This window comes from Anabas testudineus, chromosome 17, assembly GCF_900324465.2.
Source record: "Anabas testudineus chromosome 17, fAnaTes1.2, whole genome shotgun sequence".
Lineage (NCBI taxonomy): Eukaryota > Metazoa > Chordata > Actinopteri > Anabantiformes > Anabantidae > Anabas > Anabas testudineus.
In genome coordinates this window covers 23,130,662-23,140,661 of record NC_046626.1, presented here as the reverse complement: position 1 = coordinate 23,140,661, position 10,000 = coordinate 23,130,662, and the positions used below count along the sequence as shown (strand labels likewise).

General features: G+C 46.0%; 2 protein-coding genes and 1 long non-coding RNA gene across 9 annotated transcripts in view; all 3 read left to right on the top strand.

Annotated features, from left to right (window-relative positions):
• LOC113164487 overlaps positions 1-29 on the top strand; it is a 2,030-nt gene extending 2,001 nt beyond the window's left edge. For all 3 annotated transcript variants that reach the window (XR_003299003.1, XR_003299004.1, XR_003299002.1), the window contains one exon: positions 1-29. This exon is cut by the window's left edge and continues 232 nt beyond it. This is a non-coding gene — a long non-coding RNA (uncharacterized LOC113164487).
• Positions 30-43: 14 nt separating this feature from the next.
• On the top strand, positions 44-5,461 carry LOC113164484 (zinc finger protein 664-like). 3 transcript variants are annotated; one of them, XM_026363808.1, is made up of 4 exons: positions 299-371; positions 963-1,098; positions 2,279-2,426; positions 3,342-5,461. In XM_026363808.1, exons 2-4 carry the CDS (start codon positions 1,075-1,077, stop codon positions 4,679-4,681), a joined length of 1,512 nt encoding a protein of 503 aa, XP_026219593.1. In that variant the 5' UTR covers positions 299-371; positions 963-1,074; the 3' UTR covers positions 4,682-5,461. The 3 variants fall into 3 exon arrangements, with proteins under 3 accessions (XP_026219591.1, XP_026219593.1, XP_026219592.1); XM_026363807.1 differs by lacking the exon at positions 299-371 and adding an exon at positions 378-621; XM_026363806.1 differs by lacking the exon at positions 963-1,098 and having other exon boundaries at positions 44-371.
• Positions 5,462-7,228: 1,767 nt separating this feature from the next.
• ttc19 (tetratricopeptide repeat domain 19) overlaps positions 7,229-10,000 on the top strand; it is a 3,517-nt gene continuing 745 nt past the window's right edge. Inside the window, exons 1-10 of one of the 3 annotated variants that reach the window (XM_026361031.1) lie at positions 7,229-7,312; positions 7,684-7,838; positions 8,054-8,148; positions 8,652-8,762; positions 8,901-8,939; positions 9,023-9,079; positions 9,166-9,227; positions 9,304-9,398; positions 9,587-9,750; positions 9,834-9,996. In XM_026361031.1, the coding sequence (XP_026216816.1) occupies positions 7,263-7,312; positions 7,684-7,838; positions 8,054-8,148; positions 8,652-8,762; positions 8,901-8,939; positions 9,023-9,079; positions 9,166-9,227; positions 9,304-9,398; positions 9,587-9,750; positions 9,834-9,996 (991 nt within the window). In that variant the 5' untranslated portion in view covers positions 7,229-7,262. Of the gene's footprint in view, positions 7,355-7,683; positions 7,839-8,053; positions 8,149-8,651; positions 8,763-8,900; positions 8,940-9,022; positions 9,080-9,165; positions 9,228-9,303; positions 9,399-9,586; positions 9,751-9,833; positions 9,997-10,000 lie in introns of all 3 variants that reach the window. The other 2 variants (XM_026361030.1, XM_026361029.1) reach the window with 2 other exon arrangements.

Genomic DNA, 10,000 nt, shown 5'->3' with positions numbered 1-10,000 from the left:
CCACTGGTCCTGGATCTTGGTGTTTTCTGTTCCACACAGACGGTGCAGGAAGCTCTGCTGTTCAGCTGTCAGCTCTATAAACCTGACATTTGATATTCAATAAAGAAATGGACTCTGGGCAGTGTGGTTCTGTGGTGACGTTTTCACTGTACAAAACTGAGTTGGGTTTGGGTTCAGTGTTTGACTGAACCCTCAGCAGCAACCCTCCCCCATGTGGCTCGTCAGCTCCAACTGATGGAAGCTGAAACATCTTCAGGAAATTAAGTTTGGATGGTGGAAAAGATCAAATCGGACTCATGCTCAGGTCCTGGTGGTCTGAGACACCAGTGCCAGACTGGATCGGCTGTTCCTCCTCCAGTACTACAGGACAGGTGAACATGACTTTTTTTTCATCATGGCTCAGTAGGTCCTGTTTCTGTTTGTGTGCTGAACCACAGTCCGAGTCCAATCCCTTCAGCCTGTAGAACCGTTTCAGCTTTCTTCCCCCTATTCGAGGCTGACACTGACCCAGCCGGTGGGTCTGGACTCTCTGACGTAGCTTCTCGGTTCCAACGGTATAAAGACCTCAGCTGGACTCGACGTGATTTCACTGACGTCACAGGAAACACACCTGTCTCCCAGGTCGGAGCCACCGAGCCTGCTGCTGTGTGAAGGTCACAGATGTAAATGTTTCCTTCAAACACACATGTAGATATTTCAAGACGATTGAAACAATATTTCTGATTTAATGTTCACTGCTTCAATTCATTAGATTCATTCCTCTCGGACGGAAACGGTTTCCTATAAATCAAGTTAAATTAATTTCAGCAGTAACTGTGTTGGTGTCGAAATGACGAATATCTTATTTAGCTTTAATAATTAACGCTTAACTTTTGTTGCTAAGAGAATAAACCTGTAAATAAAACATAGAAGTAACTAAATAAATAGAAGTAGATAAATAAATGAAGTTTAATTTTTTACAGTTGAACTTTTCCCCGGAAGTCCACAACAGCTGCTGCTGCTGCTGCTTTTAGCTTCTGGACCCGCTTCACAAACGGAACCGACACGTTGATCGTCTGGAGCTGAACCGGCGGGATGGAGACCGGCACGGCTTCACCGGTAAAAAACGCGGACGGACCCGCTGTTCTTTATCCGACTGGACCGTTTTGGACCGGTGCTGTTAACGCAGCTAAGCTAACGGAGCTAATCTCCGGCACTGCCGCCAAACTTCATTCAAAGAACAGATTAGTGGAAAGAGAAGCGGCCAGTCCTGAACCCGTCCACAGCAGCAGAAACGGGAATTAAAGGTCGTATTGTTAATGTGCACTGATTGATTCGGCTTCAAAAGAACCGAAACCCACCTTAGTTTACCGTTAAAGATCCATTAAAGCCTGGCTTTGTTTCTACCGGAGAGAACCGGACTGTGAGGGCAAATCGGTGGATCAGAACCACAGATCAGTCTGGAAGAAACAATTCATTTGATTAAGTAACAGCTGCTGAAGTCTTTTGTCTCCGAGTCTGAGAACGTAAAAATGAGCGGATTGTGAATGGAGTTTGGTTATGCGCCTGTTCCTGCTTGTGTTGGGAGCCTGGTGTTAGCTGGTACGGAGGCCTGGGAGAAGCTGTGCTGGTTTCTGAGTTCACATTAGTCCTGAAGAAAACCTGAACAGATCTGATTCTAAATCTAAACCGTGGTAGGGGTTTAGTCACAGAAGAAACCCTTCATCCAGTTTCCCTCTTTAAACCGGACCATTACTTAGCACCATTACTATTACTCGTTACTTAGACTGGTCCCTAACCCTAACCCTGGACTTTAGTGAACTGTGATTTCTTTCTGTTTTCTGACGTCAGCAAAACGATACCATCCATCCCTGTCAAAGCCATCAGTCAGATTAATAAAGAAGTAAAATAGAAAACGAAACCTTGGAAACTACCAACAGTACCGTGAGACTGCTCCAGTGCAGACATAAGGCATTTCACATCCCATCATGTGTTAGTGCACATCATTAAAACTCTAGGGCCCACGTTTAGCATTCCTGTTAATTAAACCTGTTTCTGGTTGACATTGCACTGTCAGAAAAGTGTAAAACTGAAAGTTGCTTCAGAAGTCTTAGGCTGCAGCTGACAGCTGTGCTGCTGTCCACAGTGCAGAGCATCACTTCACCAGGTCTCTGGTCAAAGGTCAAAGACGTGTCCAGCATGCCGGGGAGCTGCCACAGTCTGACACAGATCCACGTGTTTCAAACAGGATTTGTTTACTTCTGGTTTACTTGTGAAAACACTGCCGTTTCTATTTCAGGGCGCAGCTGAAGAACTCGGGAATGTTTGGATCAAATCGGAGCCTGACGGAGACGTAGAGATCCAGTCGTATCCGGTCCTCAAGCAGCTGTCCGTCGCACTGACCGACTGCAGGCTGTGGCTGGACGGGCGGGACTTCCTGTCTCTGGGTAAAAAAACTCCTTTAGATTAAAACTAGATATGAGGAGAATGAAGTCGTGCTGCATTGTGTCGCAGAGCTGCAGCCAGTGAGCTTTTGTTACTTTCCACTTCATTTGCTGATTATTTTTTTACACTTTTTTACACTGCTACCAGGATTGTCCAGTCCTGGGCCTAGAGGGCTAGGGTGGTCCACTGTCCTGCTTGTTTTCCCACTATACCCACTGCTGATTACCTGGACCAGGGATGATCAGCTGATCAGAAGGTCCTCCAGACTCAGGTCACATGACTTGTCTGGTAGAAAGGAAAATGGCTCCTTTTAAATCTGATATTCTGCAGCCATCACAAATAAAATATTCATGAGGAAATCCCAAACATCAAGTGTCTCATAGTTCTGTGAAGAGCCCACATCAACTTTAGTGGTTCACTGATACTGGAAACAGTTCTTCTTCTTCTTGTAGAGCCACATCCAATAGGGGTCCTCTCCTCGCTTACAGTACCCTGTACCTTGTAAGTTTCTTTGGATTAAAGCGTGTGTGGTTACGTCATGGTATTTTACTACATAAGAAGGGTTTGATGCAGACTTCACTGCAGGCCCTTGTGACTGTGTGTAATCGGATTACTCCTCTATCTTTCATCCAGCTACTCTCAGCTGATAGTAGAGTGGTGAGTGTCTGCAGCCTTTGTCCTGAACATGATCTCAACATGAAAAGAAAGCTGATTAGAAATCTAGTTACATGTTCACATGGCAGAGAAATGGTGTTTCTCTGATAGTTTCCAATTTGTTTTTGACGTGTTGTTGAGATCCTGGTTAAGACAGTAACTGATTAATAGAGGAGCTGCTGATTAATGGACTGATTGTTGCAGCTTCATTACTCAGGTGTTAGCGTCAGGATGTAATGTGACCTCTGACCTCTCCTCTCCAGACGACCACCCTCAGCTCTGTAACCTGAGGCCAAGGCAGCTCCACCCAACGAACTGGGGCAGGAAGATGGTTTATTGCTCTGACTGTCAGAAAGGATTCTACAAGAGGTCTCACCTGGAGGCTCACCTGAGGACGCACCAAGGACAGAAACCCAACGAGTGTTGGCAGTGTGGGAGGACCTACCCAACCCTGATGAGCCTCGTCATCCACCAGCAGATCCACGACCGCAAAGAGCCCTACCAGTGCTCGTACTGCGACAAGACCTTCGCCCTAAAGAGGGACTGGAAGACCCACCACCGGACGCACTCCGGCACCAAACCCTTCAAGTGCTGGTTCTGTGGGGATGGCTTCAGCGAGCAGGACCATCTCACGGAGCACCTGGAGGTGCACAAGGGAGAGAAGTGCTACCATTGCAAAGTCTGCAACAAAATGTTTGTCTCCTACCAGGGCTTCAACTTCCACCGCAAATCTCACAAGAACCAGATGCTGCTGCCCTGTGCCAAGTGCAATAAGACCTTCAGCAACCCCCAGAGTCTGAAGGTCCACCAGGTGACCCACTCCAACAAGAAGCCACATATATGCCCCATGTGCGGCAAAGGCTTCAAGCTGCAGAGTGGCCTGCGCTGCCACCAGAGGACCCACGAGGACCTGAGGGATTACCACTGCTCTGAGTGTGGCAAGTCTTTCTCCAGCCTGCAGGGCCTGAAGCTGCACAACCGCACACACACCGGACTGAAGCCTTACAAATGCACCGAGTGTGGCAAGAGGTTCACCCAATCGCCCCACCTCAAGTCTCACATGGTCACCCACACCGGAGAGCGACCGTTCCTCTGCACCACCTGCGGGAAGAGGTTTACCCAGTCGTCCCACCTGAGGTCCCACATCACGCTGTTCCACGTGGGTGAGAAGCCGTTTACCTGCGACGACTGTGGCAAGAGCTTCACCATCGCTCACTACCTGAAGATGCACCGGCTCAGCCACACCAAGGAGAAGCTGTACCAGTGCTCGTACTGTGAGAAGTCCTTCTCCTACCACAACTCGTGGAGAGCCCACGAGAGGATCCACACCGGGGAGCGTCCGTTCAGCTGCCAGGACTGCGGCCAGAGCTTCATCACGTCGGGCTCGCTGCTGAGCCACCAAAGGTCCAAACACACTGGAGAGAAGAGCCACTACTGCATCACCTGCGGGGAGTTCTTCTTCACCAGCTCACTGCTGCGGGTCCACCAGCTGGACCACACAGGAGAGCGGCCGCACGTCTGCAGCTGCGGTAAGACCTTTAAGACCAAAGGAGTGCTGCGCTACCACCTGAAGAGGTTCACTGACCACCAGCCGGCAGAGTGACCGCCTGTCGGGAAACACCTAGTCGGAGTGGGAACTGGGAACCCCCAGGGTGCTAGAAATGTAAGACTGTGGTTTTCAGGCCGTGACCCCTTCGCTGGGGAAGGAGGGAGAGCAGTGAGGTAAAGACACAGTGTCACATAACAGGGCAGGTGGTGATTAGTGTAGCTGATATGACAGCTCATCAGTCAGTTGTGCCTAAGACTCACTTAATTAAAACAGTTTGGTTAAAAACTGATCGCCATCCTTCCCCAGAGTCATACCTCTGTGACAGGGGAACACAGGATTCAGTGTGACTTCCACATCCTGAAGATATCGCCATCTCTGATGTTCCTTCACAATAAACCCTCCAGAAATCCACTTAGAAATCAGAGAAGTCAGAGGGGGCAGGACTTCATTCAGAGTCTTCTGTTTTTAACCTTTCTTCAGCCTCTCAGTAAAACGGTGATGTGTCGTCTGAACGTCACTGATTCGCTGCAGACAGGAGCTGAGAATTCAAACACTGTTACTGAGACAGTTTGACATGTGAACAAATGTAGGATAAAAGAAACAGTTCTGGTTGTAGCTCTCAGAAACTTTAGTGCTGCTCATGTGACAAACTAAAACTTTCATAAGCTTTTACAGGTGTGAATCTTTAATTCCAGCGCTGCTTCTGTGGAACCCAGCTGATGAGCCACATTTTTAAACAACTGTAAAAGACCAAATGAAATGCAGATGAACACTAAGAATCTACGACTGCGGTTTTATGTCAGAATGTGAACGTAACATGTAAAAGAATAAATCACACAGAAAAAACTTTCACTGTTTGGACTCAAGTTAGTTTTAAGGTAAATTTTATAATCACTAACATGGATTTCTTTACAAGTGACTTCACTCTCAGTTTTAAACCAACCGTCATGAAGACATGAGGTCTGATTCAAGGTTCAGGTTGTTTCAATATGCCTCAAATACTTCACATGAAATGTGTTAAAATTATAATAATACGCAGTCATCGTGTCCGTTCGCTGATGAAACGTATAAATGTAAAACATCAATCAGTCCATAGAAACCCAAGAGTTGATCATGGATCTGTCAGATATTTAGACTGTCAGGACTGGAAACCAGATGTGATTTTAATAATCTGAAAGAAATCTGTTCATCGGCTAGTTTGAAAAATCATATTTTCTGACAAATCATATTTATTCTGTAAAACAATTGATCTTCACGGTCAACCCAAATATTTCAAAGTGAATAAAAGAGGAAAGGTTTCTCTAAAACCTCCTGTTGTTGATGCAACACCTGAACCAATCAGATCTTAGATCAGAGGAGAGCCAGGTGTTTCCTATCACGCCCTGAGGTTCTGCGGTCTGTGGAGAGCAGCTGCAGCACCTGGCTCCAAAATCTGCAGCTGCCTTGTTCTCAGCAGGTTATGGTTGTTTCCGTATGACATCAGAGCAGGTCGGGATCAAGTCGGACAGAAAACAAACTGAAGATCGATTCTGCACAGAACTGGATCAACTAGAACGAGGCTATTGTTAGAACAGGAAGTTCAACTACATATGAACATGTCAGCAACTCACTGAGATCAGGATTGGAGTTTATGAAACAAACCACGCGACTTTATACTACACTGAACAGCCCAGCGGCAAATTACATGTAATATAAACACTCAGGCTGTCTGTGGGTATTATACTGTGTACAGTGTGTGCTAGAGAATCACAGAATTATTTGCTGAAATTATATTTTTTCTCAATTAACTCTCCCTTGTTTCCTCCAAACCTATAAATCCAGTTTTTCTAATCAGCTCATTTGCCGGGTTTGAAAAACCAACATAACCAGGTAGCTGACCCTGATCACTGGTCCTGGATCTGTCTCATCTGTAAGCTTGACTCAGATAATACGTCCTGATTCCATGCATCACAGTAAAAAGAGTTAAATAAAGTTCCAGATAGAAATAAAAGACAAATTCAATAAAGCCACATAACGAGATAAATGAGTAAAAATTAAATGTTACTTAAAGTGATGTTTGTCGTGATGATTTTGCTTTAGATACTGTAAAACATTTTAATTGGTTATTGATTTAAATACATCACAGAGATGAGGTGATAAATACAATAACTGAAGTCTGATTAATATTTTGATTTATTAACCAACTAAATGTTTTATTTTGAAAGGATCAAGATTCAAAACTTTATAATTCCCAGAATAACTTATTAAAGATGTTCTCAACTTAGACAGATAGAAAGGGAACCACAACCAGAAAAGACCCACATCAACACAAATACAGAATAACATCAATACAGAAAATATCAGTATATGTACAGAATATGTAAAATTGATGAACGAAAATGGGTTAGTAATTATCAGAATGTGTTTTTAATGTTTATTTATTTGCGTACTAAAAAATGACGGACTTGTACTAAATGTCAGTAAAAATAAATGACATTGAATGAGAAACAGGAAACTGTTTGTTGTAAACATCATTAGCTCATATTTTTGTTCTTAAACTGAAGCTTTTATTTTGAAATAGTTGAACTGAGACAAATTTACTCTGAAGGCGTCAAGTCGCACCTCGTGACTTCCGGTCGTTATGTAAACAGACAAGATGGCGGCGTCCTGTGTTCGCCGTGCTGTCCTCTGTCAGACTCTGAGCCGGTACGTGTGTTCAAACCTGATCCGGATTTCAGCGGGGAATAGGTGAGTTTGTGTCAGACTCACCTGGACAGCAGGTGAACGTGCACAGAGCGTGAGGTCACAGGGGTCAGTTCTGTCTGTTCCGCAGTGGATCTGTCAAAGTTCAGCTGTAATTTAACCAGGTGACGTGAAGGAATGTACTGTAATTTAACTGATACACAGTCAATAGACGGATCCCTCCTTTGAGGTGAGGCTCTGGACAGGTGAGATGGTCCTTGGTGGGAGTGTCCGAGTCCAGTCCAGAGTTTCCACTAATGTGCTGAGGTTGTTCAAACTGAATTACACAAAAATCAAAAGTTCACTGTTTCATTAAACTCACCGCGTTGTCTCAGACAGCAGAGTGGTCGGCCTGTGGCGGGACAGCGCTGGGCCTCCTGGGAACAGGTGAGCAGACATCAGTGCATCTGGAAAAACATCCAGGACGCACAGAGAAGAAGAGGAGGAGGAGGAGGAGGAGGAGGAAGGAGAGTGCTGTGGGCAGCAGTGGGTACGTTTCACCAAACTCCATACAGAAATCTGCTGATTTTACTTTTCCCCGTTGATACACCTGTGAAACACAGCTTTAGCTGCTGTGAGTTTACCTGCTCTCAGGTAACCAGGTTACACTCAGCTAAGCTGATTTCCTAAATATCATGCATGTATACAACAACTTCCAGTAACTAGGTGGCTGACTGACTCTGTGCGTGTGTGTGTGTGTGTCAGCAGCTTTCTCCCTGTTCAGTGGTTCAGATGAAGATCAACGAGATGAAGCTCAGAAAAAAGAGGACGAGATGATTTTACTCCTGAAGAAGGCCAAGGTACCAGGACTGTCACTTATCTGTTCTCCAGACATCTACAAGTCAGAGCAGGTTTATTTGAGCAGAAGCTAAATGTTATTTAAAAAAGGAAATAAAATTGAATCCAGCATCAAACAGGAGACTCAGATTCAACTAAAATCTTCAAACCAACTTTTTCAGTTAGAATAAAAATGTGAGATGAAATCATCAAATTAAAAATAAACTTGGGCGTTTACTGTAAAATCCATTTTATTTTCTCAAGAAAGCAAATTTGTTAAAGGTGCTTAATATTTTCACATGAATGTATGTGTACTATGAAACCTGACAAGTACCAGTAGTAGTAGTAGTAGTAGTAGTAGTAGTAGTATAATCACTTCTTAAAACTCTCTTTTACTTTATGTATGTCACTGTTTCCCAGTTTGTGGCTCTGCTGACACCTTTACATCTACTTTGTAATCTTCTAGTAATCTGATTACTGTGTACCAGAGTGTTAAATAGACAGAGTTGTGTCTGTGTGTGTGCAGCTGAGTATTCACCGCGGGCAGCTGCAGGCTGCGTCTGGATTCCTCCATCAGGCCGTCGCTCTGGCTCATCAGACCCACAACCACCAGGCCATCATCTACAGCTACAGCCTGGTAAACATCTGCTCCACCCACTTGCTCAGTGTCATGTTTGGTTACCTGCAGCACCTGGACAGACACACCTGTCTGCCTGCTGTATGGCCCACTGTACTGTGAACCCTCAGCTCTCTGACTTCTCCCTTGTTTCCTCAGATGGCGAACTTGGCCTATGTCCAGGGTCAGCTGAACCACGTGAGTACCGTCCAATCACAGCTTCTGCTCTGTCCTCTGGGACGTCTCCAGTCCCCTAATCTTCGTCCTCTTCTTCCTCTCAGGCAGAGAAACTCTTCAAAGCAGCGATGAGCTTCATGTTGTCAGGAGGAACTCCTGAGGTTGGTGTGTTATTAACCCGTCTCAGTGTGTGTGTGTGTGTGTGTGTGTGCGTGTGCTTGATGCCTGACTTCCTGTCTGTTTCCAGGACGACAACGCTGTCATCGAGATGTCTTTGAAACTCGCCACCATATACGCCGAACAGAATGAGTAAGAACATGGTTAACTGCTCACCTGTACTGTAACACCTGAACACCTGAGTTTTGGTTTGTGTGTCTTCTCTGAGGGCGGAGCTGGCCGAGCGCGGCTTCAGGTTCTGTACGGAGTCTCTCGAGGCCAAACTGGAGAAACAGAAGCAGCTGCCGGCAGAGCAGCAAACAGGTGAGACATGAGCATGTGTAGCCCCACCCACTGCTAACGATAAAGCCCCATGATTGGACCCTAGTACAGCAGCTGTATTAAAGGTCTTCACGTGTGGGAGGGTCACCGTTGGTCCTGCATTACTGTCGCGGTGGGGGGCTTGAATCGTGTTGTAAAGGTGACGCTTGTCAGACGCTGTGGTGTTTCAGAGGAGCAGGAAGCTCTGAGGAAGGACACTCGACTCCTGCTCGGTCTCTGTTTGGACTCACGTGCTCGATACCGAGCTTCACATCTACACCTGAACCAGGCTGCACAAGACTACCAGAACGCCCTAAACATCTGCCGCCAGGAGCAGGGCGAGACACACCCTCAGGTAGAGACACGCCCACGTGTAGAACATGGAGACACTGGGTTTACTGGGAACACTGGTGACTGAATTGATATTTTGTCTCTCAGACTCTGGTGCTGATGAGCGACCTGGCGACCATCTTGGATCTGCAGGGTCACCATGACGATGCCCTGGTGCTAGTTCAGCAGGCTGTGGATCTGAGCCGCTCTGCCGGACATCCAGACCAGCATGTCCTGCTGGGAAACTTAGCCGGGATCCTGCTTCACAAAGGTCG

Excerpts from the sequence above, each read along its gene's own strand:
- LOC113164484 (XM_026363806.1), top strand. The coding sequence starts at position 297 with ATGCTCAGGTCCTGGTGGTCTGAGACACCAGTGCCAGACTGGATCGGC. Across the intron at positions 372-2,278 it reads CCTCCAGTACTACAGGACAG|GGCGCAGCTGAAGAACTCGG; the intron begins GTGAACATGACT and ends TTTCTATTTCAG. Across the intron at positions 2,427-3,341 it reads GCGGGACTTCCTGTCTCTGG|ACGACCACCCTCAGCTCTGT; the intron begins GTAAAAAAACTC and ends TCTCCTCTCCAG.